Consider the following 27,421-nt stretch of genomic DNA (forward strand, 5'->3'; position numbering starts at 1 on the left):
CAACTCTGTATCTAGGCTCCTAAACGTTATGTGCCCCACTGCTTTCCGCAAATTGTCAGAACCCCTTTCAGAGGGCCATGGGGCACACAGGTGTTACTGGGCCCAACCATGGTGCCTGAAGCCTTCTACATCTGATGTCCTGGGGCTCAGCCTACTAAGAATCCAGCACATCTGGGCCAAGTACCCCTACTGCACTTGACTCTCCGTGGTAGCTGTGGATGAGCAGCCAAAGCCTACATCAGGGGATTGGGGGCAAGGGGAAGTATAGCTACAGGCTAGTGAACAGGACTCCTAACTCACTGAGTACACAGCAATGTCAACAAATCAATTTCCAACTAAATACTTATTTTCTTATTAATATTTCATTACCAAGTCTACGCATTCCAAGAAGTATTATGACATTCATAAGCAACAGCATAGTCTCCTTGAGATCGAGGCTCTGGTGTTTCACAGGCAAATTCCTATTCCACCCACTCCTTGTAATGTGGTCGGGGTTATTCCTCATTAACTGGTAGCCACCTCCAAAAAAATGCTCAAGAGTAGGCCTTACTCAAGAGTCCACTCCGGCTCTTAGAAAGTAGTCCAAAGTGTCTTTGGTGCCACAGCACCTTTCTCATTGAGTCCTCTGTGACCCGGTAGAACTTTCACAAGTCTTACCCATTTTAGCAGAGAGGAAGAACTCCATTCCTTAGCAGGTGCCCCACCTACTGCGACCACTAGTGATGTAGCAGTCTGGCTCAGTCGAGTCAGTATGCACGCAGGGGCATTGCAGCACCCGGCAGGTGCAGCCCCCTCAGCAGCAATTTAAGGTGCTCCGGTGCTTCCTCCTGCACAGTAAGTTCAGCGCTCTCCAACAGGAGAGAGTGGTTGATCCTGGCACTCCTGATCTGGTCCCAGCGATGTATTGACTCGCTCACGGTATCCTCCTAAATCCACGCACCAAGTTGAAGGCAATCCTTGATGATTGGTTCGACCCACGGGTCACAGCGTTCAGTTCTTGGGAGGTGGCCCAAACTTCATAGCTTGCTTGGTACCAGCAGCACCTGCTGGTATATGCGGTTGCTACAGCACCTTTAAACAAGGCACCAGTCTTCACTACAGAACAATCTATACCACAGCCACCACTAAGGCTCTGCACAGGCCGTGGGTCATGACAGCAGCAGTAACTTTCATGACGGCTCCTGCTGGCATACAGGGTCACTGCAACAATTCATTATGGGCTTCACTCTCCCCGCATGGCACTCAGCTCACAGCTATCCTTGCTTTGGCCCTCTCCTGGCATAGGGGGGTTGCTGACCTGAATCTGCACATGGGCAACAGCATGTTCAGTGTAGCAGCCGACTCCTGACACCTTGCACTGGGAGTCCTCTTGACAGGGCTCCCCACTTGACCTCGCTCTCACCATTGCTCTCATTTCCTCACTTGGCACATTTGCCTTGGCTAATAGACAGGTGCTTGTGCTCCAGGATCCAGAGCAGGAGGTATTGGTTTCCTTGGGAGACCTGCAGACCTTGGCCACCAGTCCTGGTCACAGACAGAAGTCTTGCAGAGCTTCCCCTAATCATGCAGCCCGTTTCGTTACTTGGCAGATGATGCATTTTTGGGGTCTCATCCTCCCCTTTTAGCGTATTTTCAGACACCAAAGGCCATATTATGTATGTGGCGCATTTTCCTCGTCAGCGATGGGTGCACCTTTCAAAAGGTGCGCCCTGCGCTAACCAGGAAAATGTGCTGCATTATGGTGAGTGTGCTGCCCCTGGGGCAAATGCGAACTTGTGCTGCCCTGGGGCCAGCACATTTAGGTGAAAAACAGAGTGGCTGCTTTAAAGCTTCTCTGTAATTTCACAGTGCAGGCAGCAACCCACCTGCACTTTTAAAAGGGATTAGAGATCCCCTTGCAGGCGGGTGCAGTGAGTGACTGCACCCGGTTGCAAGGGAATGTCTGGGGGTCCATGGGACCCTCTTTCACCCACCAGATGGCTACTATTAGGGAGGCGCACTGACAGTGCACCACCCTCTAGGTGGCACATTGTTAGTGCGCCTCATGAGAGCTTCTTTACAACAGCGCCTCCATCTGTAATAGAGGTGCAGGAGCAAAGGCAAAGGGATCCCCTCATTTGCATGGGCCCACACCCCCAAGCAAATGAGGGAACACCCTTGTGAGGATGCACTGGCGCTGTAGGTTGGCCAGCGCTTTTAATATTACAGAAGGGGATGCACAAATGTCTGCGGCCCCTCCAGTAATACCATAGTGCCATGGGGGTGCACAAATACCCGTTGTGCCCCGGGGCACTTCTATAATATGGTCCTTAAGGTGATTAAGGGTCTACGTCTGCATGTAACAATAAACAGTGGGGCATATCAGCAAGGAACGGCGATAATTATCGCTAAGCGCACTTAGCGCTAGGATAATTATCGTTGGCTATCGCTGCTTTCTATCGCGGAGATAGCGTGCTATCAGCAATGCTTATCTCCAAAACGATAGAAGTGCAAGCGTTAGCTGAAAAACAGTTTGATTATCTCTGGAAATCCAGCGATAATCGCACTGTGACCGGCGATACCTTGCTGATAGGGCAGGGTGGTCTTAGCCATGTAATCCACCTCCCATTGGATTACATGGCTAAGTCAGAACTTATACAGGCGTAAGGAAAGTAGCGATAACCATGGTTAGAGCTACTTTTCTTATCGCTATGCTTGTTAGCGATTCCCTTGATAATTGGAGAAATGTCGGTTAGCGACATTTCTCCAGTTATTTTGGGAAGGAACACCCACTTTGCATCTCATTAGAGATGCAAAGCTGGGCATTCAGTAAACAGGCACTAAGGCAAGGATTCACGTGATAGCGTGACCTTGCTGATATAGCGATAACATTTTCGCCGCTTTTTGTCCGAAAACGTCCGCCGCAAGAGCGGCGATAATTTTTTATCGCCGCCTTGTAGATATGCCCCAGTATTGGTACATGCATTGCCTGTAAATAGCATTTGTGAATCCCTTTCTTTAAGTGTGTTGGGGCATTAAAACCAGAACTATTGGCTTTGTCATTGCTTGTTCATCCTGCATCCACAAAAAAAGTTCATGCAAAGCACAGGTTCTGCCACAGGATCGAATATATCATTTCTTTTCTAAGCAGAAAGAAGAAACACTACTGAAACTTTCCACCATTAAACCTGTTTATGAAATACCAGGTGATGTCTAGACATTTGCACCAAATATGATACACAGTTTAAAGTTATGATACAGCAAACATACCTTATTGAAGTGTTTTGAAATTATACTTGTGTGGTGGTGGTCACAGGTTCGAATGCTAGTGGGATCACTCACCCTTTCATTATTATTAGTTAAATAAAATGAGTGGCACTGAGGTCAGGGGCGTAGCTTAGTCCGAGAGATGCCGGGTGTGAATCTCAAATTGCCCTCCTTAAAAAGCAGTGGGCTTCTGGGTGAAGGGAAGGGATTACTAAGGTGCATTATAGACTGAGGAACAGGATCAGAATTGATTTGCAGTAGATGGGCTTCTGTCTAGAGGTTTTTCAAAGTGGACGAAACACGATGGGTTGGAATGGTACCCCGAGGGACTGCCACTGGTTAGACTATTTTCCAATATTCATCCTATCACCTTTTTTGTTTGTTTGATTGTCATTAGTATGCCTGGAAAAGTTGAGACTAATGCAGATTTCCTCGCCTACTACTGCCAATGTTTGTGAAGTCCAGAGAGCAGTACATTTTCACCCATTCATGAAGTACTTCTATAGGTGCAGGTTTGCTGCTTTCTTGGTAAACCAGTTATTCTATATATTTCAGATCCTGATCTCAAAAAAAGAACACGTTAAAACCTCTTAGTGAAATGAGAATAACAAGAAAAGCAGACACAGACATAGTAGAGTCAACTCAGGACCCCCAGACCCAGTTGCCAAAACAAGAATGCATTTGAAGGTTGCCACATCACAAACACCCCAGTTGAAGCTACATTCCTGCCCTTCTATCTGGGTCATGTAGGTTTCCTAGTAAGTCATGAGTACACTTACGTACAACACAAAAATGTGGAGTGGTCAAGAAATCGCATGTTTTGACAATGCCTCGTGACCCAGCCCCTCAAACCTTGGGACCAGTCACAATGTTACCTACAGCAGAGTACCTTGTGGCGTGGGTCCGGGAGGCAGGAGCCGGCAAACTTGGACAGAGACCGCAATGTCTGGCACTGTTGTTTCCCGATCTGGAGGTTGGAGAAAGCCAGGCTTCACGATCTGGAGGTTGGAGACAGCCAGGCTTCAGTCTTGTGTCCCGCAGACTCGACGAATGTCCCCCAACACCCCTCGGACACCACACACTATGAAGTGCGAGCTAGCACAGGTTTCCGGTTGCAAGCTCGGGTTCCTTGGACTCGGCAAACTTCTCTAGCACTCCTCGAACTGCTCACGTTGTGGCACTCTGTGTAGGCTGCTGATCTTAACGAGCACTCTCCCCTGTACAGTGTGATTATTGCATGAGTCAGGACAGCCCTTGTCCCAACTGACTAGAACTTTCACCCATTTCCGCCTCACCCTCCATAGTCCTTATGATCTCATGGAAGTGGGGTTATTCTTTTTGTGTCTGGGATGTCGTGGAGAGAAGACCCGCCAACTGGCCTTTAGAGAGTCATTAGAGCCCGAGGCCATGACAGTTGTCAATTAGCTGCAGGCCAGCAACATCCAGACAAAATCCACCAAGTGATAGTTCCAATTCAGGAGCACAACAAGCCCCAGGCCACCACAAGTCTGGGGATAATCCAGTTGCAGTCCTTCCTGCCCCTGTAGTTCCTCTTGTTGAAGTCCCAGCGTCGAGCCAGCGTAGCATGGTTCCAATTTCAAACGCGTCTCTCAACTCCTGAGGATTGAACCCTAGTAGGTATACCCACAATGGCCTTTGAAGATGAGATCAGTTTAAACGGGCACCTTTGAAATGCACAGGCCCCTTCTTAATGTAGTCCTGTCTGCCATCCTATTCTGGGAGACTTGATCAATATCTTTAGTGGGGCCAGGACCCTGCCCCTTGGAATACAGGTGCAAATTCCACCCCCTCTTATCCGTCTCAGGAAGGCCCCGCAGAGTCAGAGGTTTGCAGTTTTTCTTTAGTGCCCCTAGTTTATGGTTGTCTGTTAGGAATGCACATATGTAGCTATTCCCCCAGCACCCAGATGTGTATTGAAGGCAGGCTGACAGGCATACATAGAGCCACGAGCATTGAAATTCTTACTTTCCCAAAATGGCATTTCCACATTAGTATGTCAAATCTACTCTCATTACAGGAGATGATTTGCCATTCCTAATCCATTAATAACAAACACCATACTGCTACCCTCATGCACGTTGGAAATACAGCTCAATAGCCTTTCCATAGATCCCCCATGTTAATTAATGCGAGAAGCAGGCCTCATAGTACTGAACACACCATCCGGTGCTATTCATTTCTAGGGCATGTAGCTCATATGTGCCGATGGTCTACCTCTTCCCTACACCGCACCCTGCCCCCAGGGATTACTCCGATTTAGCGAGAGATATGCAGGACTTTGACAAGTAGCTTTAAAATGCCGAGCTGAGTTACAGTAACCTGCACACACAGGCCCACCATGGCAAACGTGTGGTACGTTTGAAGAGCTACCTCCGTGGGTGGCACAACCAGTGCTGCAGGCCATGAAGTAGCATTTGAGTTGCATGCCCTAGGTATATGTCTTACCACTGGGCAAGGGACTTCCAGCTAACTCAAATCAGCCAATCATATATACACCAATCATCAGTATGTATATGACATGCACAGTGCTTTGGCACTGAATGACAGTTTCTAAGCACTCAAAGTCCTAAGGCTAGCACGTAGATCAGCGGAAAACCAGGAGGGACAAAAGCAAAACGTCGAGGGAAAGCAATCCTAAAATGGGCCATTTCCAACAGTGAGCTGTTAAATAAATGTGTGCTTAATCCTCTAGGAGCTTGGCACAAAGCAGTCAGGCTTAACTTGGAAGCACTGTGCAATGTATTTATGTGCCACTCAAACGGTAATAAAGTGGAAAAATGAAACACAAGAAAAAACCCAAATCAATATAGAAAAAAAGAGAATATTTGAATAAATACAATGACACTAAAACAACAAAAATCAAATAAATAGAACTTTAAATATTGCTAAAAAGCACAAAAGTGCCAACCACCGTTATCTGGTTGCGATAGAACCAGCCAAAATCAAAGGTTAAGCCAACCACGATGAAGCACTGGTCGGATAAATGTACCAGGTTTGCCTCTATGGAAAGTTTACCTTCTGATTTTGAAACTTTTGTGAAGAAAAAGTGGTTGTCAATGAATCGTTGGTATGGAAAGCTGGATCTAAAGCGGGGCTTGATGACGGCTTGCTACTGAAAAGCAGAATGTCAGTGCAGTTGTCGGCAAAGGCGGGAAAGCTCAGAGTAGGCAAAATCTAGTGTCTGTGCCCAGGAAGGCTTTGACATTGATAGACTTTGGCTTAGCGTCAGTCATGGTGAAGCCCTCTTCTTTTGGACTTAGAACCTTTTTTGGAAGTCGGATCTCCTTCAGTGGGGCAAACCAGGAAGTTAAGGCCGGCCGGCAATTTAACGTCTGTTGCTTCGACATTAACCCCAGTCTCTATCAGTCCTACTGGCATAAAGTTGGCAAAAAGTCCCTGCTCTTGCAGTTTGGGGAGAGGAGTACACTCTAACACCAACCACGGGATCAGGGGGGCGTACCACTTGGGTGCTAGAACTCCCTCTAGCAGAGGTCCATCAGCAGGGTCCAGGGCTAGTCAAGTTGGAACTGGGCAGTTGCAGATAGAGAGAGGGGCGTCTGGAAGCTTGTTGTGTCCCGGTTGCTCAAACAGGTCAGCCAACTAACCTTTGGTGTTACTTCTTGTGTTCTGGGTGCAAGGCAAGAAGGTCCAGTCTTCCTTCACGTTCTTTAGAAAGCAGGGAAGTCCTTATTCTGATTCTCCACATGTCCAGGAGTGTTCTGAGGAGCTGTCTATGGCTTATTCCCAGTGCCAGCCTTTAGGTAGACGCAATCTTTTGTCCACTCCTTAAACCAGTTCTGGTCCGTTTCTCCCCTCCATCTGGGTTTGGAGCTAGCCTGAATGGATAGACAAAAGGGAGGCAGACCTAGGTGTGAGCTTCATCTGACAGGGACAAGGAGGCATTTGTTGAAGCTCAGGAAGGGGCTGGGTGCAGCCCTCAGGCCATCCTATCAAGAAGGCAATACACATCTCACCACAGGGGAAGCCTCAGGGAGCACTGGCAGGCAAATGACTGTATTCTAAAAGTGGGATTTCCAAAATAGTAACATAAACTCAGACTTGACCATTAAGTTGGAATTTAAATTACTAATACAATGAGTCCTTGAACCATTTTTCCAGTTACTCTGAAACTGGATTTTGCACTTTTTTAATGTAATAGTTTAACTCAGTGTCAACCTATGGGAGTTCCAGCCTTGACATAGTGAAAAATGACTTTGGAGGTTTTTCACTGCCAGGGCATGTAGAATATCAAATATACATAGCCTACCCCTTTTTAAATACCATTTACCTTGCCCCTCTGGCATCAAGGGCCTTTCTTAGGGATGACTTATAAGTATTAAAAAGGAAGGCTTCTTTTTTCCTGGTAGAAATGGCAGTTTAAAACTAAACACCAAGCCTGCCGCGGCAAGCCTGGAGACATGCTTTATAGTGCTACTTTAGTGGGTGGCACAATGAATGCTGCAGACCACTAGAAGCATTTACTTACAGGCCCGGGTACAGGTAGTACCATATGCTAGGGGGAATTTTAAGTAAATTAAAAAAGCCAATAAGGAGTATGGCATTGTTACCATGTTTACAAAGGAGAGTGCAAGCACTTTAGCACAGGTTGTCATGTTAACTCGCAGAGAGTTTGACAGCCAACAAAACTATGATTCAGTGAAAAGGCAAAACAATCCAAGATGATCCTTCAGGAAGAGCAAATTTCCAACAGTCATGATGCAGCAAGCCAAAAAGAAAAGAAAACAGATGAAGGTCGAAGACATTCAATTCTGATTTCTCCCATGCCTCTAACTTCTATCACCACTTGCCTGTCTTAAACTTAAGATGCCTTCATTGTATGCACCTGCTTAGCTGCTCTGAGATCATAGATTTCTCTTTACACATCTCCAGCAACTCCAGAAATCCATTTAACTGTGAAGGTGATCTTTATTAACAAGCACAACCACTAGCCGGACTGGTTTACTCATTTCCTGGTTTGGTTCAAGACTCCATGTTTCTGAAAAAGTTTCTACAATCGCTGACCCTCATGCGTCCCTAATGTGAACCTTTATTTTAGTTCTCCTAACACTAAACCATTACCTCAATTGCTCACCATATTTTCACCTCTAAACTTTGAGTATTTTCTGCTTAATACATTTCTGGTATTTTTAAATTTACCTTTTTCTGTCCCTTACTTTTTTATCTCTTGAATGCCTTGCACTGTGCTCAGATTTTTCCTTGAAAATCCATAAATCTTGATTTCATTCAGACTAAAGAGCTAACGCCAGTGCTAAAGAGCATGGCTTTAACTCGGTTCTGTCCCTACATGGCTGAATGTAAGTGTTTTTTAACTTATTTTACAGTCCTATTATTCCAGAGAGTTTCTCACATGGTTCCACAGCCTTTAGTTTTCAGACTATGGCCCAAATGTACAAACCTGTCATACAACGCAGTGCAACACATAACTTTTTGCTGCTCCAGGTCGCGTGGCAGGGAGAGAGCAGGAAAGCGCCATATTTACAGAGATATGGCGCTATCCTGGTCTCTCCATAGCGCCGGCGCAGAATTGTGCTTCCGAGTGCCGCATGCACTCCCTTGCAACATACTGCAAACGTGTCTGTGTGAGTCTAGCATAGGTTTTACGCTGGAAGCATACTCGTCCAGTACACAATACTATGCTCGGACTAACTTTAAAAGTTTTTCCTCTGGATGAATGCTGTACAGTGTGGCACATACATGGAAAGGGTGAAAAGTTAGAAGAAATAAAAACATTTTTCCATTTGGACCCCTTCTTTCAAGTGGCGTTAATTTTCGGCACAACACCCTGCCTAGTATTGTTAGTTGATAGGGTTGTGCCCCAAAAACCATGGGTGGTTACATGAGAACGCACCCTTAATACAGAGTAACAAAAAGCAGCATTTCATGCTGGTTCGCCTTATTTTTTCTTACAAGCCAATACAAATACCAATTTACATTGGGTTGTGCATCCCAAAAAGTATATTGCATCGGGTCTGCGTTAAAAAAGTAACATCAACCGAGCTCAAAACCTATGTAAATTTGGAGCTACCTTCTTTCTCACGTGGCTTCACACCAAATAGGAAAGGACACAATGCAGCTCCTCTGTTAGAGATCTTGTTTGTGCTCAATCCTCACAAATGCCACAGTCATGGCGGCCGGCTTACTAACAACAGCAGTACAGAAGAGGGAGAGCCTAGATGAACACTCTGCTTCGAAAGGTCAGGGCTGAATGGTTTTGATAAACAAAAAAGATGTAAGTGAATGTCATTTCACATCACACATTTCTGATTCACATTTGAAGACTAAAGTTTGGCTCTCCCCAAATGAAAGCACGCAGTTGAAACTCCCTGCATCCACAGGCGTCAGCTCTTTCATTGAGCAGAGTTAACTGGATCTTGGAGATGCCCTCACAAGCAATGAAGAATGCAAATTGAGATTTAAGATTCATCAAATTTCTTTAACACGCGACTTTCTTCTTGAAGTGGTTCTCACTACTCTACAAATCCCTCATTAACACAAGCTCAATTGCTGAGTCCCGGTAGACACACACTGGAGAGAGACATCCCGTGAGAGGGAAGGAAGACGTTCTCTGCTTCTTGCACAGCAGGTGTGCGGCAGTGTGACACAACAGGGTCACTGGCACTGCGTTTTTTGGGCGAGGAGGCTCTACAGAGTTTTAATGCCTGTCTTCTGGCGCTGTGTGTAGCTTGCCTGCAAGTCCTACGCGTTGCTCCTGTTCCTTCTCTTCCGGGTCAGCAGCGTCTTAACGCCATGACACTCTCTTCCCAGTCAAAATGTCAGATATGCAATGTCAGCAAGAAGTCGCTTGTATGGCTTTGAATTACTCTTTGTTTTCCATCACATCAGCAGTACGCTACAAGCCTGTTTTATTGTGGCACGACAGGAAGTGAAAACGGTGACTTCTGACACCTTGCCTTGCAATAATGTTTTTATCAGCTTATTATATTGAGGCTTTGCGCAGCTTTTTAAACTGAACATCATTTTTATTGCATACAGTTCTGTTGATTCGTGCATCTTTATTTGCCTTATGCCGCGCCCGACCAATTATTTTCTTTGATCCAATCCATATAATTATATTTTACATATAACTTTGGTACATTCTGCTGCTGCTGTGTCCCGCGGATCCGACCAGTTTAGGTCATCCCACCTGTGATGTTTCCAATTTGTTCTTCCTCCCCACTGTAACTGACTAATCTAATTTATAACAGTCTGTGTTGTTTTTGACAGCCTCCCCATATCTTCTCAAATGTTGTAAGGCAACCCCTCCTTTTGTTTGCCACCCTTTCTGCTGCCCTGCACCGGTCCATATTACGTATCCAATTGTCAAGTATTGGTAGTGATTGGCTTCCATTTGTCCGTTTCTTGTGCTATATCCCGTTTTGTAGCTATCAAACCTAGTGCTGGAAATGTGCCCTTCCTGCAAGGTCACCTGGGATTTTCGACATTTTATTGAACCCTATTTTTGCTGGCTGTAGAACTCTGTGCACTTTACCCCGCTAACCAGGGGTAAAATGCTTGTCTGTCTGTTTTAAACATGCTAAAATTGGTATACACCTAATTGGAACATTTAATTTGCTTGTATTTCCCTAGTATATGGTGCCACCTGTACCCTGGCCCTGCACATTAAATGCCATCGTGCCACTCACTAAAGTAGCACTGTAAAACACCTCTCCAGGTCTGCCATTGCAGCCTATGTGTGCTGTTTTAAACTGCCATGTCAACCTCGCAAAATAAACCTTTTCACTGGCCGAACCCTTTGCTTTTATGTCACTCATAATGTAGGCCCTTAATTCTTTATAAAGAATGGTGCATGGCACTCAAAAAGTAGGACATTGATACTTAATATTTTAAATGTCTTGGCAGTGAAAAACCTTTAAAATTGTTTTTCCCTGTGGCTAGGCTTACTCTCCAGTAAGAAAACACTGAATTTATTTATAATTACTTACACTGCCTACTTTCAGTTGAGAGGGGCTAGAAAAAGGACTCATTTTAATAGTAATTCAAAATCCAACTTAATGGCCATCAGATTTTATATTACTATTTTGGAAATTACACTTTTTAAAAAGTTGTACATTTACTGCCTAAAACCAAAAGGCTTTCCTGCCAGTGTTCATCTGTCATTTAACCCCTAACGGCTCCCTGTGGTGAGATGTGTGTTGCTCCCAGACAGTGGATAAAAGGCTGTGGGTGTTTGGAGGGGAACCTCCCTTGACAGGATGGCCTCAGGTGGTATGCCCAGCCCCTTCCTTCAATTCAAAGGATGCCTACCTTGTCAGCGGCAGATTAAATTCACACCTAGGCCTATCTCTCCTTTATCTTTCTAGTGAGGGTGGGAGTAGAGGAACTGACCAGAACTGGTTTAGGGGGTGGTCAAAAGCTTGCACTGGGCATAAAAATGGTCCCCACAGATCTTTCCTCAGAACACTCCTGGACCTGTGAGACATCAGAAGAAGGACTAACCTGTTGTCTGAAGAACAAAAGCAAGACAGGATCTGCTCGCCTTCAACACAGGACCCCAGAGGTAACTCCAAGGGCCTGTTGGGTGATCTCATAGTTGAGCTACAGGGACACAACAAACTTCCAGACGCCTCTCTCTGTGCAAATGCCCAGGTCCAACGAGGCTTATCTTGAACCCTCGTGCTGAACTCTGTGGCAGTGAGTCCAGTGTGTCCTAACCCTGAAGTGGTGCACCAGGTCCTCAACCCTTGGCTGGTGTTAGAGTGTACTCCTCCTGTCACAAAACTGCAAGAAGTGGGACTTGGAAACTTTTTGCCAGGAGAACCGTTGGAGATCAGGATCACTGTCAAAGCAACAACCATTGACGTTGAATCACTGGTCGGCCTCAGCTTGCTGGTTTTCCCCCAGAAGGAGATCACACTTCCCAAACATTTTCAAAGTCTGAAGGTAGAGGGCTTAATTGGAACCAACTCTGAGCAGCATCCGATCAACGTTAAGGCCTCTCTGAGCACCGACTTCGGGCTTCACCTGCTCAGAGCTTTCCCACCTTCATTGATGAGCGCACCAGGACCCTGCCTTTCAGCAACCCGCTGTTGTTGATCCCCCTCTTCAGGTCCAGCTTGCAGCTTGTCCCGCTGCCGGCTACTCCTTGACAACCACTTTTGTCTCCATAGAAGTTTCTAAGTCAAAAGGTAAACTTACCACTCGGACAAACCTCATTTAGTGTCTGGCACATGATCCATCATGGTCGGCCTTTACTTTTGACTTTGAACTGGTCTAGGAGGATCAGATAACCGTGGTAGGTGATTTGTGCTTTTTGGTGCTATTTTTATTTGTTTGGTTCTTTCTGTTAGATGTTTTATCTGCTAAAGCATTCTGTATTTTTCTAAATTGGCTAAACATTTTTCTTGTGTTGTGTTTTCATTTTATTACTGTTTTTGTGTTTCAGATATACTTTATACATTGCCTTTAATTTAAACCTGACTTCTTTGTGCCAAGTACCAGAGGGTTAAGCACAGGTTTATATACTGACATTTGTTGTTTACCCTAATAAGGTCTGAGATTACTATTTGAGGTGGTTTTTCACCCTCCAATTTCTGAAACCTAGGTTGACAAATAATTTCTGATATTCGTTTACAATATGTTCCTCGCATATTGTAAATAATATTGTGGTTGCATCCAATATCAGGGGTGCTTCTATTGCTCCGTTGATTAATTTTATTACGTTTCTATAGGGACCCAGTCATGGACAGTACCGTAGTATATGTATAAATGTCATTTTCTACCCGCAACCTCTTTTGAATATGTTTCATGGCATGCTTTTGAATCTGTATAGTTTCACCCCAGTGATGTATGTTCTGTGCAGTAATTGAACCAGTTAGAATTCAGATCTTATAGGCATCTCTTTAGTGTGCCGCAAATCCTCTGTCTGGAATCTAAATTCAATAATTCCTTTTGAGAGTTGTTTATCAACATATGTTATAAATGTGAGGTCACTTTTAATTTTAATCTTTATATATTGAGTTTTCCAAGATAAAACAAAGGCAGATGTCAAAAAAGCTTACATTCATAGCATATCACATTTCCCAAAACATGCAAAGGGTTCACTATGAAAGTCCCAATAAAAGAAAGTGTGCCTGTCAGAACTTGAGGGGGAGGGAGAGGGGGGCGGCCACTCAGCAGTGAGAGAAGAAATGGAAGATATTGAGCCCTCGTCTGCAGCGGTCTCGCTATCTCATCAGCTTCTGATCTCAGTTACGCTTCTAGGGGAGACCAGATGTCCTTGGGTCGAGCACGCAGTGGCATCAATTTCCAATATGCCGACAGCTGTTCCTGCGGCGCATAGCCAATCTTACCTTTTTTGGAGTGGGCCGTCAGCCCCAGTGCATCGCAACACAACGCTATGCCAATAATAAGAACATCGCTATTAATCTGAGCGCCTCAGGCGAAATATCTCTGACATAGCCCAATAGTGCAATGCATGGTGAACACTCACTCACTCACTCAACTATTCTCTTTATTGCATCGAAGGTCTCAGACCACATTTGCTGGATACTGGGGCAGTTCCACATGAGCCACGGGCACCGAGCATCGCAGGCAGCGCGCATCCTCGAGTAGGCCCATTTTGTGTAATCGTACTGGTGTGTGGTATGTACAATATATTAATTTAAAATGTGGAAGGCGTAGTCTGTAATTAGGAGAGAGCTCGAGATTGAGTGCAGCAATATCTCCACTGATCATCAGTAAAAGTAAGAGCCAGATCCATTTCCCATTCCTGTCTAGCGCAGGTGATGCACACCAGTGAGGTCACCTGCATTTCAGCATAGAGTCTAGTTAGTAGAATAGCTTTTATTTCCATTAAAGAACATAAAAAGCATTCAACCAACAATCCTACTATGCAACACAATGCAATATACATCATTAAAATACATTTCTAATTTCTCATTTATACAATTAAAACAGTATAAAAATAAAAACAAGTAATAAAATTGATCATCTATCTGTTAAAATTTCAAGCCCTTTCCCATGCATACTAAATTTACAGCAAAAAGATATCTATTAAGACTAAAAACTATAGGCTGAGACTTATCTATTTTTAAAACCCTTACGCTTCCAAAAATGTCCTAGTCCCCATATTATGACAGATTGGTTTAATTCATTTTTTCCTTGGGGTAGCATAGACTGGACAGAAAATAGGATATGTGAAAGATTTTCTACATTGTTTAAAGTGCATAATGTGCAATAAACCTTCCCTACATTGGCAGTACTACATGACTATTTAAACATATTTGATTTCATCTGAAGAACATCAAAACGGAACTTCATATACAGTGCAAGTTGTTGTTGTACTTCGCCCAGGTATGGTTCTAGGGCAGGGAATGGTTTAACACATAAAAACTGTGCTGTCAGCCTTACTACACTGGGGCTACAGTGGACACTATTTCATATTTATTCCCAATATGAATGTTTCAGAACCATCTTTGAATGGATTGTTAACGAATTGGGTGCATCCCAAAAACAGCTTGGGCCTAGTTTATAGAACCCGGTTAGTACATGTCGGAACCAGGGGAGTGTGATGGATTGATCGAGGCTCAGTATTTCAATGAATCCCTCTTTATAACATGCAAGTTATTATGTAACCCATAAACGTACCCAGGATAACAAGAGTCTCAATACGGCCCGATGTTCTGTTCCCCTAATATTAATGCATTGGTATTCTGGGTGGGTGCCAATACGCATCCCTGTCTTACTACCCTGTTTATCTGAATTGCTTATGTGAGTTCACCACAGGCCCCATCTAACTCTGGTGTGGTTTTCTTGACGGAGTCTTACTATCTGCACCACAAGGTTTTCGGGTACTCCCTGAAGTTTTGAAGAATCAAAAAGAGAAATCCTGGGTATAAGATCAAAAGTGGTCTTCAAATCAATGAACGTTATATACAGATGCCCTCCCTTCAATTTAGTGTACTTCCATGCTATACACAGCAGCCTAAAAACCTGGCGAATCGTGATCGTTTTTTGTTCTAAACCCACTTGGTACAGTGAGAGGATATTGTTTTTGTCTATCTAGTTGTTAAGTTTACTCATGATCTGTCTGGTGAAGACCTTTTGCAGTGTCTATTAAGCTGATTGGTCTATAATTGGCAGGATCTTACCAATTGCACTTCTTAAAGATAGGGACTATTTCAGCCCCTCTTCATGTTTGAGGTATTGGTGCCCCTGCTTTAAAGGGAAACTACCTCTTTACCGGCCTATATTCCTTTCATTTTATGGTAAACACTCTAAACAAATCTTAATGAACATGCACACATACAGTGATGACCCATAACTACAATGTCTACACACAGTTATTACTTTTTATCTTTGTTTATTTTATTTGATAAGTAAATAATTTTTTGTATCAAAAGTGATTATAAATATTTCGTTTCAATGTTATCGTTTGTAATAATTCACAAATATGCTAAAGACAAATATGTACAATTAGACAAAAATATAAAACATATCAAAAATAACATTAGTGCGCATCACAATACTAAGACAAATCATTTAACCCCTCGATAGGCCAATTGGATCACTACATTCATATCTTGCATACTATTCTTACATACTAGCAGTCATACCACAAACAAATCAATATAGAAAAAAAGAGAAACCAATAAAAGTGTACAACTGGAAGAGTTAATTATCTTGGAGTATTCAAATATTCTCTCGACGTTTGACTGTAAAGTTTATAGTAACAAACTTGATTTCTTCTTATTGTTTAATCTGAGTTGGTCCAGATAAACTTTCTTGTCCAGTTGTGGAGAAGCTGGTCTACGTACGTTTCGGTGAGAGATAATTTAAAATCACTGAAGAAACAAAATTTTCTGTGCACAAACGAGGGGACAGTGTTTAAAAGTAAATCGGGTTATCGAGCTGTTAGGCTCCTATTGATTTCCTCAAAAGATCATAGTTGAATTGAGATGGATCTCTTGTTGGACATATCCTAGAGAGTTATAGATTGCCAAGAAAAAAAGGCTTCGACTAGCCTTTATGAAGTGTCTCCAAATCGGGTTACTCTATCATGGAGGTGTACCTTCGTAAGAGATTAGAAGAGCGGAAATTATTTTGTAGTTTTAATCTCCTGGTCGCTTTAGGGATAATAGCGTATATCAAAGTCAAATCCAAAGTGTCTTTTGAATTATTGTGATTCTTAAATTTGGCAAAGCTGCGCCGTCTTCTCCTTTGATCGTCCAACTCGAAGCTAGTGGTGCCCCTGCTGTCACCGCATTACAGATCAAGTTTACATAAGGTACCCATACTGCCTTGTTGTGTCTCAGGTCACCTGGTATTTTGTCCTGGCCTGGGACGTTCCCTGGCTTAACTGCTTCTATTGCTACCCTCGTCTCATCTGGACTAAAGTAAGGGATGTGTGATACAGTTCAAGGAGTTTACAGAGGACTTAACCCATATGTGATTTGTGAAGGGTTAATTGGCAAATGGTTAGCAGTGTCAGTTACCAATCTGCGTGGGTTGGTGGACGGGAGCATTGTTTCAAGTACTTGGAATGTGGGGGAGGAGGGCCACTAGGAAGTTATATTAGATCCCTGAAGGGCCAGCTGCAGAGTAACAAAAGTACCGTCTCGATAGAGTGTACCCATGTTCGTTAATTGTAGATCCCGCAGCTGAGACCGGGTGCCTGCATCCTGTGTAAAGGGTAAGGAGGGATGATCAATGATGGGCACTGATGGGGTTAAAATAACATTGAGTCACGCACGTCCTCTGAGTTTATTCTAAGCTCATATTGTGCAAGTAACTTTATCAACATACGCACATGGATGCTTCGGCGAGTGTTGTCAAAAGAGATCAGAGTGCAGCTTGGTCTTGCTCTGGCGCTGTGTGTGCCATGAATCGTGTGGGGTAAAGCCAATAATGCACAAACAGCGCCTGTGCCCAATAGTAATAAAGGTCCATATCTGGTGCACCCAGCCTGCCCTGCTCAAATGGAAGTTTCAGCATCTCCCAAACAATATGGGGTTGTTTATCTGCCCACACAAGTGTCACAAGATTGGAGCGGAGTTTTCTGCGGAAGACCGGTCAGCGAGATTGACAAATTTATAAACATGTAGAGAAACTTGGGCAGTACTTCCATCTTGGTGATGGCAAGCCTACCCATTTGGGATAGTAGCAGTTTACGCAAGCTCTCCATCCTCATCGAACCATGTCACGAGGTGGCCGTAGTTGTCCCTCCAGAGATCGTTGAGGCTCCTTGTGAGCCATTTCCCTAGTTATCTAACCAATTCTTTGGCCCTGCGGAGTGGGTACTCTGGGGCGAACTCAGCAGTCTCATCCATTAAGGGAAATAAGATGGGTTTATGTTGACTCCTGACAGCCCCCCAAATCGATTAAACTTGTGGATTAACGAATCTAGATTATCCAGTGGGTTTCTAATATATAAGGTCACATTGTCAGCATACAATGACACAAGGATCCCGTGCTGTGTGAATCCTAGCCCTCTATTCGAGGGGTGTTGCCTCAGTCTTGTAGCAAGTGGCTCCGTAGCAATTGCAAATAATATTAGAGATAACGGGTAGCACTGTATGCCCATCGGACACCGCTTCCACCAGTGACCTGAGGCCCCCCCGAACCTTGGACCATCGCTGCATTGCCAGTGTCCCTAATTGCAGTATCGGAACCCGATCACCCGCCGCTCGGAATCTCGCGTCCTTCCAATCCTCCATTCAGTGATCCTACTTTCATAGGATTTCCAGCCCAGGTCCTCTCTGGCTTTCTCGCAGGCCCTCGCTCACCGGGCCTTTTCTCAGTTAAATCACAGGCAATTGTTTAACAGGCACTTCATTTGTTAGTCCTGATGATGATCCGATATCTTTCAGATAAGGATCGAAACGCCGTCGACACAGTTGTCAAACTTACACACAGTATTCCTTGTATATAATCTTGTGTGAAGTTGACCTTTTTCATACCAGTTGTTTCGCCATCTATGTATTTACTGATTGAAACAACCGTAAACTGCCTGAGCCTTTCTTCATTTTATTTGTTTGTTGGATATGTAGGTCTTCGGATACAGGCTTGTATCCCACTGTTATCTGACTTACATTCTGTGTTTCATTACTTCACTATTGTGTATATTAAAAAGTGCCTCTATCCGGCTGGATATTGGCATCAATATAGCACCGACTGAGGCTATATTAATTGTTGACTTATTTCCCTATCCAGGGACCAGTGTCTCTTATAAAGAGTCTGTGGTGACGGCACTGAGAAGGGTTCACCTCCCAAATGTCCCAGGTAACCAATCAGAGAGCGATACCAGTGCTTCCAGGGTCATCCTGGCCACCACACTCAGCATGTTCTCGAAGAGGTAGGACATTTGGAGATAGGAAGAGGCTACAAATCCTTGATGCCTGTGGTACTGCTGTTGGGCCAGAGCTTCTCTTCTATACAGTGAGTGTGACAGAGAGATACTACCCCTTCACACTGGGACCAGTTGTCTGGCTTCTCTCCTAAGCTCCTTCTCATGCTGCTACGGCCCTCAGCATTCGATGACCTGAACATCAGGTCTGCTCAGGTCCTTTGACGTGAGGCCCTGCACGCTTCGCTCTTGAAGAGTTCAAGTCCTCTTGGTCCCGACTGCTGTCTTAGACTCTCATCTCTCACCCACACAAGTGCGAGCATCCAGCATCCTCTTGGATCTTCAGGTCGCCAGTAGCCCACACCATGCCTCAGAATTAAAGACATCCCCTGTCACCAAACCCACAGGTATCTGTACCATTCCGTCATGTGAACCCCGATTTTATGCACACATCTGACATCCCATAGCTTACTGCACCACAGCTCAGAATGAAATGCCTACTGAAACCGCATAAATGAGCCCAATACATACTTGTTCCATCCTTTAGGATTAAAGCCCCTTAAGTCCAATAAAAACCAGTGCCACATCACAGAAAGAGAGTGGTATGTTCTGTCACTTACTGGCCCTCATGACCCTCCACGCTGCGAATGCACTCAACAAGTAGAACCCTCAAAGTCAGAGCAGTCACTGCGTGCACAATTCACTCAATGAATACAATGTGCTTAACAAATGAAATGCTACCAATCATTTGCAAATTGGGCTCACTTGACACCTTCCATGGCAAATACCGATGTGTTAGAATGGGTTAGACGTCAGATAACTGAAGCTTTGCAAATGAATTGATTGCATTTTAATTATTTATGCTTGCAATTCAGATCCGTGACCTATTAGTCCTGCTGACACTCGGTGGTACATGCACGGGGGATTGTGAGTGGCAGCGCCTAGTGCCCACCTGGCACTAGGCATAGAAGCTCATTGGGAGCCATAAGAGAATCCTGTGGGCAATGGCTCCTTTAGCCCCATGAGCTTTGCCACTACCAGACTCATCATGAAACCTTTTTAGGTTGAGCATTCAAGACCTCTTCTATACTCTTTACCCTTATAGCCCTTCGTAGCAGGGCTATACCGGCTATTAAAGGCCCGCATTCCGCGTTAAAGGCCCAAGCCCAAGTCGAGGGACTTTAACAAGGTAGCGGGACTTTAATAGCCAGTATAGCCCTGCTACGAAGGGCTATAAGGCTATTAAAACATTCTGCCAGTAGAGGGCAGAATGTTCTAACAAATAAAAACAAGGCCTCTCGAAGCTCAAGGGGATTTAAATCCACCCGAGCTCCGAGAGGCCATTGTAAGACATTGGAATGTTGCTCTGCGGGCCTTTACCGGCCCATAGAAGCAGGGAGAACTCCATTGTCTTCAATGGAGCTTCCAACATTCCAATGTTCTAATTTAGTATTATACTTATATGTGTATGTACTTTGTGGGCTCTGGAGATCAGCCCTTACTCACGCACTCAACTATTCTCTTTATTGCATCGAAGGTCTCAGACCACATTTGCTGGATACTGGGGCAGTTCCACATGAGCCACGGGCACCGAGCATCGCAGGCAGCGCGCATCCTCGAGTAGGCCCATTTTGTGTAATCGTACTGGTGTGTGGTATGTACAATATATTAATTTAAAATGTGGAAGGCGTAGTCTGTAATTAGGAGAGAGCTCGAGATTGAGTGCAGCAATATCTCCACTGATCATCAGTAAAAGTAAGAGCCAGATCCATTTCCCATTCCTGTCTAGCGCAGGTGATGCACACCAGTGAGGTCACCTGCATTTCAGCATAGAGTCTAGTTAGTAGAATAGCTTTTATTTCCATTAAAGAACATAAAAAGCATTCAACCAACAATCCTACTATGCAACACAATGCAATATACGCTTAGGGACATTTTTTTCTGTTCAACTGCCTCTATTTAACTGTCTTGATAGAAAACGACCAGCAGAGGTCAGTAAAATACCAGAATTGCTTTCTACTGAGGGGCTTTTTAAAAAAAAAAATTCTGGCAACTGCCTCTATTTAACTTTCTTGATAGAAAACGACCAGCAGAGGTCAGTAAAATACCAGAATCACTATAGCATTCTCTAGATTCCGGTCCATAGATATTGTCTTCCACGAGCACCCGTAGACAATAATATTTTTTTCAAATCTTGTATGTTCAGTGATATGACCACCGAAGGCCCTGATTTTATATTAAAAACAGCTTTGGACTATACCATTTCCCGCTGAAATGCAATATTTCGCTCCATGTTTTCCCATACTTGGGGTGTCACGCAGTCTGGTGCTTACTTTTCCTCCATGTTAAAGAACAGTAAATGTTTCAACACCCAGGCTAATGTGCTGCTTATCTAAATACATACAAGGTCCCAAAGCCGAGACCGTTTGCATTGCAAATGCTTGTTTTACGTTCATTGCAGACACCCGCACAACCCATATATCTCTCACTACTTCTGACCCACAATATACCTCCAAAACCGCTCCCTCAGCATCTGGCTCCCAGTAATGATCTAGGAATGCACACATACGTATGGAACACCTGTGTGCCCATGACTATATTTAACCGCATTCCCAGAGTGCTTTGTCATTTTTAAACGTAACTTTGGTTGTCTATGATTCAGCCTAATTAGCATAATTTGTTTTGTTTAATTTGCCTATTTATTGCATCATTGAAAAGGCACTTAGTTTCTGCTACGACTCGTTCCTAATAAATCCCTGTTGTGTGCCTCGGATGCTGGTACTACACCTGGTTCCAGGACTGTAGGCCGTAATGTTGACTGACACAATTGTAGCAGAGAACCCACTACCAACACATCTCTGTAGTTCTGGGTCAATTTCCACACAGTCTTCCACATCCTGGTGTTGATGGTCATACCATGTGCTCCAGCGATGAAAGCTTCGCCAAAAAGCATAGTTCCATTCCGAGAGGCCGAGTGTTTTTAGTGTGAAATGGTAGGCTGACTGTAATAGAGAATATTAGAAACTATGCCGAACCATCGGGTCACTGTACAGCTCAGCGGCCTGTACTCAGATCTTAAAGGATAGAGCATCGTTTCTATTGTAAGGATATCTGGAAACTTTTGAAACATAGCAGCTTTTGGCAAATGGGGTTGGTTATGGAGAACTTGCAGGTGCCTCCAATCAGAGGCGCAACTAGAGCCACATTTCGGGGGGAGGGCTACTAAAAACTTCGGGGGGGGGGCTAATTCTTCCAGCAATAGGCAGACTGGAGATTCAGGGGCTCTCGGAAGGGGTGAAAAAACAACAAAGCCTCGTTAACAAGTAAATGGTCTCTTAAAGACCAGTGAAGTACTCGGGTGCGGCTGTGATAAGATGAACGCCAGACCAGCCAGCCCACAGCAGCTCAAAAACTGTCTGTGTGTGTGTGCCCGGGAAGCTGTCTCGGCCCGGGCTGACACACACAACGGAGGCGGCCAAAGCCCTTTGAGCCCTATGGCCCTGCCTCTAATTCATCCTCAATGATGCATCAATGATTTTTTGGGGAAGGAACTAGCTTGATATTAAGGGCCAGATGTAGGTGGCTAAATACTGAGCGGTAACACAGAAATTCGCACTTAAATTGGTACTTGGCTGAGAGCAATGTAGGTGAGTTTAAACCTACTAGCAAAATAAGGAATCACAACATTTGTGATTCCTTATTTTGCTCTTGCATTTAAGGAATCGCTAATTGTGATTCCTTAAATGCAATGTAGGTAGCACAAAAGAAAGTGCACTTTAGGCTTAAGGAATCTCTAATTACCACCAACTTCAAGTTGGTGGTAATTAGCGATTTCCTGTAAAAAAGCACTTTTTTGTTTTTTTTTAAAGTGCCATGTGGCACACATTCATGCCCTTAGGGCATGTATGTGCGCCACATGTGCACACATGCACATTTCAGGGGTGCAACAGGGTGTGCTTTTGACACCCTGGCACCCTTGAAATAGCCCCCGCTATTTGCGATTCTTTAATACTGAATCGCAAATAGTGAATATCTTCCCATTCATTCCTATGGGCCTCCTAGCCCATAGGAGAAAATCTCCCCTGAATTTTAATTAATATAACTATTTCCTCATCTTTAAAGCAGTAGGTGACCAATGCTTTAGAGACAGGCTAGAATAATTTGCAGAACATCACAAGCACCCAAAAAATGAGAAAGCATGTGGACATTTTATATGCAACTTATAGAATGATAAAGTTGAGGAGTCTCAAGAATTTTCTACCCCTGCTGCCAGACAGGGACAGAGAGACGGTGGTGCGTGCTCTGCTTCTCTCCTGACTAGACTACGCTAATGCCCTCTTGGTAGGATGCCCGGGCTACCTTGTAAGGAAATTGCAGGTGGTCCAAAATTCGGCTGCCAGACTTCTGGGCGGCTTGTCAACCTGGCATAGTGCTCGGGCTCAACTTCGGTCTCTTCATTGGCTTCCCGTGGAATCACGCCTTAGATTTAAAATGTTGTCTATCGTTCAGCGGGCCCTTTATGGTCTCGGCCCCAAGTATTTGCAGGACAGATTTTCCTTCTACATTCCCAGGAGACAGTTGAGGTCATCATCACTGCTGCTTATGCAGACCCCCAAATTCAAGCGTGAATGATTGGGGGGTAACTCGTTCGCCCGCAGAGCCTGCCTTGCCTGGAACTCTCTTCCCCTGACTCTGAGGGCCATCTGTGATCCGTACCTGTTCAGAAAGTCCCTGAAGACATTGCTGTTTTGATGGATATCTTTGGCTTGGCCGCCTTTTCTGTTGTTAGCGCCGGGAGACTTCCGAGTAGCTGTGCGCTTAATAAATTAAAATAACATAACATAACATAACATAAAGCACCCCTTAATTCTGATTCACTGCAGAATAAAAGTACTCAAGTTCTCTGCTGGCTTGTACTACATAAGATGTCTGCACATTCATCAATAATGCATTCAATGTGTTTAACTGCCCTCCTCTTTTTTCAGGTCACCCTCTATGAACTAGAGAACTTTCAGGGTAAGAAGTGCGAGCTAACTGGAGAATGTCAGAATCTGAGTGAAAAAGGACTTGAGAAAGTGAGCTCAATCAAGGTCGAATCAGGGCCGTAAGTATTGAAAACATACAATTTAAGATTTTTATTACCGTTGTATAAAAATAAACTAGAAATAAACCAGAAAAATAAATATCACGTGTCTCCATAACGCAATAATTGAAATGCAATATTATATAGAGGGTGGGGGGAAATTCATCGATTTGCAGGAGACGTGGAGACTGGTTACAAGTGAAAGGGTAAGGCCCATTGAGGCTGGTGTGGCAGAGGAAATGCTTGTTTCAGGTCCTGGGAGGACCTGGTTTGGTAGTTCGGGAAGTTCGAGTTGGACTGTTTTTTTTTGTTGTTGCAGATTTATATAGCGCGATCTCGAGCTGAAGGTATTGGAGCGCTTTACACGAGCACCGTATTTACATTACACATTCAGGAACGGGGAGATTAAGTGATTTGCACAGAATCACAGGATGTGGACGCGACCCCGAGGCTCGAACCCTGGTTTCCAGCACCAAAGTCGGCAGTCTAGCCGACGGACCACATCCTCTTCCCAATGTTCCCATTGGGAGCAGGGTCAAGACTGTTTGCATATGGTTGGGTCCAAACTGGGGTGACGTGGCGTGCAAAATAACGATGGATTAAACCCAAATCTGAGCCTGGGGATGAGTGTTTGAAAAGTTTTAACACTCCATCCATCATTTTATTTTGTGATGTGGCAGACGCAGTGTGTCTTCCAGCCAGGTGCAGCTGGGAAGCCTTACTTAAGGTTGTTGACATACATTGCCCCACCCGCCTCAGATTTATAAGGCAATTCTGAAATTGAACTATAACAACAGTGCAATGATTCTGGGTCTGTCACAGGAGATTTTTTCTGCACTTGCAAACCATGTATACACATATAAGAAAACAGTATGCTTGCAAAATCACTGGATGCTAAATGAGCAAATGCGTGTGTCCCAAGAAAATAAGTACCTATCTGGTGTACTACGCCCTTCATGAAGTTATAGCTATTGAAAATCCTTTGCCACAAGAAAAACAGCAGTTTTAAATACTTTGTCAGGGCATAATTGAGTTACCGGCTTCCATATTGTCCCCTCTATCGAAAACACCATAGTCACGGTGTTTTCATATTTCTCCAGTATGTAAAAATAATTGACATTCTTGAATGGGACATTCCCCAACTTCCAGTGTTCAAAGCACCATAACAATACTGTGTTCTCCTATCAGAATGTAAAGCACCATTGCTAGTCAAAACATCCCCTGTTATTTAAAGCAATATTGCAAGTAGAGTATCTCGAGGCCCCAGGTTGTGAAGGTCCATTGCCATTCCAGTATCCACAACCTCCCACAGTGCGTAAAGCACCATTGCTGTTCCAATATGTAACCCTCCATCAGTATATAGAACACTTTGATGGTGAATCAACAGTAATTTACGGTCAATCGTGAGGGAGATTGTCATGAAGGTTCTTGGTGTCCTCCAGTGCCAGCAGTGGGGAAGCGATGAGGCTTTTTTGAGGGACCGTGGTACAGATGCGTGGCAGACTGTTGTACAGCTGAATGCCTTGCTTCTAAACTAATAGGCGGTTCTTCCTTTCTTTGCTGGGCTTGGCTGCCTGTACAGCTGTTGCTCCCTTGAAGGAGATGGTCCATGTTTGCAAACCAGTGTAGGGAAAGGAAGAACTGTTATTTGCCTACCTGTTAACCAGGGCTGCCTCCTTGTTTAATGCAGTGGGATGGTGATGGCTCTGCTATTTGTGGCTGGTTTTAGGCAAGGCTGCAGTAGGGCAGGCCAAGGCTGAACGGTTGAAGTGAGGAAGAGCTGCTTTCAGTGATGGAAAGGTTGCGAGTGCCCGGCCTTGAAAGCAGAGTCCCAAAGCAACAGCTCAGTGTCTCGAATGGCCATTGTGGTCATTATTTAGTAGCTGTCTTTATCTGTTCACCGGGATGGGGAGGGAGAATCTCTTCCTGTAGTATGCTCAGCCATGGAGTAGAAATTGTGATTTATTAAGACTTTGGCGTAGTGGATCATCGTCATAGACCCTAACATGGACTGGTGTGAGGAATTGGCGGACGCCATTGCACTGGAAACCTCCCCAGATAGTGGCATTGTCTCTCCTCTTACCATAGCTACAGAGGAGGAATCTCTTTTCTATGGCGGTGAGAAGGGCGACTGAGGTCCTCAGGGGCAGTCAAGACTAACATCTTGATAGAGGTGCTTCAGCCGAAAGTGACACCCTCAGGCCCTTTTCTCCCATTTAATGAAGCCCTTACTGACGTACTGCTTGGAGTCTGGTTGAAGCCCTTCACAGGGGCTCTTTGGAACAGGACAATTGCCCACTCCTATTTCCCTGCCCCAGGCAACCCCAGTTTTCTCACACCCTACCCCGAAGTGCTTGGTGGTCCAAGCCGACACTTCCTGTGTAAATTCTGGTGCATTCCTACCACACCACCAGTTAAGAAATCAGAGACTGAACACAACACCTCAAGCAAGAAGATGTTTTCTTCCACCAACCTGGCCCTATGGTCCATGAACACTGCGTGCCTTTTGGGCCGTTACTCTCCTGCACTTTGGGTGGGTTGCGCAGGTGCTGCCCATGGTCCTAGAGGAGCCCAAGGCCATACTCTCCCAACCTATGGCAGACGGGAGAGATGCTGCCAAGTTCACTATCCAATGTGGGCTGGACACGACCAACTCGCTAGGCAGAGCAGTTTATTCATCGGTGGTCTTACAGCGCCACACCTGGCTGAAGATGGCTGGCTTTCCAAGGGATGTCCAAGCTTCACTTATGGACATGGCCTTTGATGGCTCCTGTCTCTTCTGAGACAAGGCAGACTCAGCACTGGAGCGCTTCAAGTATAGTAGAGCTATGGCCAGGTCCTTGCGTCTTTCCATGACCCCCTGCCAATCCCAGTCCACCTTTCAGTCCTTTCATGGGCACAAAAAGGGGTTGCAGCCACTTCTTTCCCTGCCCAGCCACCACGGCATGCAAACATCCCAGCCTCTGCGTGGGTCAGGCAGATGTAGGTCAGGCTAGTCCACGCCCCGGCAGCCATAGCCTCCAAACCTCTTTTGTTCGCCCTCCAACCATCATGGACATCCAGTGGGAGGCAGTATATTCCATCACCTGTGCCACTGGAGGTCGATAACATTAGACCGCTGGGTTCTCCAGATTGTCCAAAGGGGCTACTCCCTCCCCTTCATGACTATCCCTCCTCCCATGCCACCCTCTTGCGAAAGGCTGATGGAGGACCATCTCTCTTTACTCCGCCAGAAGTGGTGTCACTCTTGTCCAGGGGAGCCATAGAGAGGGTGCCAATGTCAGAAGTAGGTCTTGGTTGTTATATCAGCTACTTTATGGAGCCCAAAAAGGTTGGAGGCCTTTGTCCTATCTTATACCTGCGCCCTCTCGATTTCTTCCTGAAAAAAGATAAATTCAAAATGCTCATGCTTGCTCAAGTTCTGTCTGCCCTCGACCTGGGAGACTGGTTGTTAGCACTGGACTTGCATAAAGTATATTTTCACATTACCGCCTTGTCTACCCACAGGCGTTACCTGTTGTTCACGGTGGGCCATGCTCCCTGTTTGGCCTTACCAGCGCCCCTTGGGTGTTTACCAATGTGATGGCAGTGGTTGCAGCTCATTTGCAGAGATCAGGGATATCAATCTTCCCCCTATCTCGAGAAAGGTGAGCTGGCTGCAGGCAGTCGTCTCCCACCTCTCGACTATGCCGTACCTCTTGCACCCTCTGGGGTTCACTATCAATATGTCAAAGTCACACCTGACT

General features: G+C 44.9%; 1 protein-coding gene across 1 annotated transcript in view; it reads left to right on the forward strand.

Moving 5' to 3' along the window:
• Positions 1-27,421, forward strand: part of CRYBB3 (crystallin beta B3) — a 78,393-nt gene that overhangs the window by 16,165 nt on the left and 34,807 nt on the right. The window contains exon 3 of the mRNA XM_085636214.1: positions 23,578-23,696. Within this exon, the coding sequence (XP_085492340.1) occupies positions 23,578-23,696 (119 nt within the window). The remainder of the gene's footprint in view (positions 1-23,577; positions 23,697-27,421) is intronic.

The sequence above is a fragment of the Triturus cristatus genome, chromosome 11 (assembly GCF_964204655.1).
Source record: "Triturus cristatus chromosome 11, aTriCri1.1, whole genome shotgun sequence".
Classification (NCBI taxonomy): domain Eukaryota; kingdom Metazoa; phylum Chordata; class Amphibia; order Caudata; family Salamandridae; genus Triturus; species Triturus cristatus.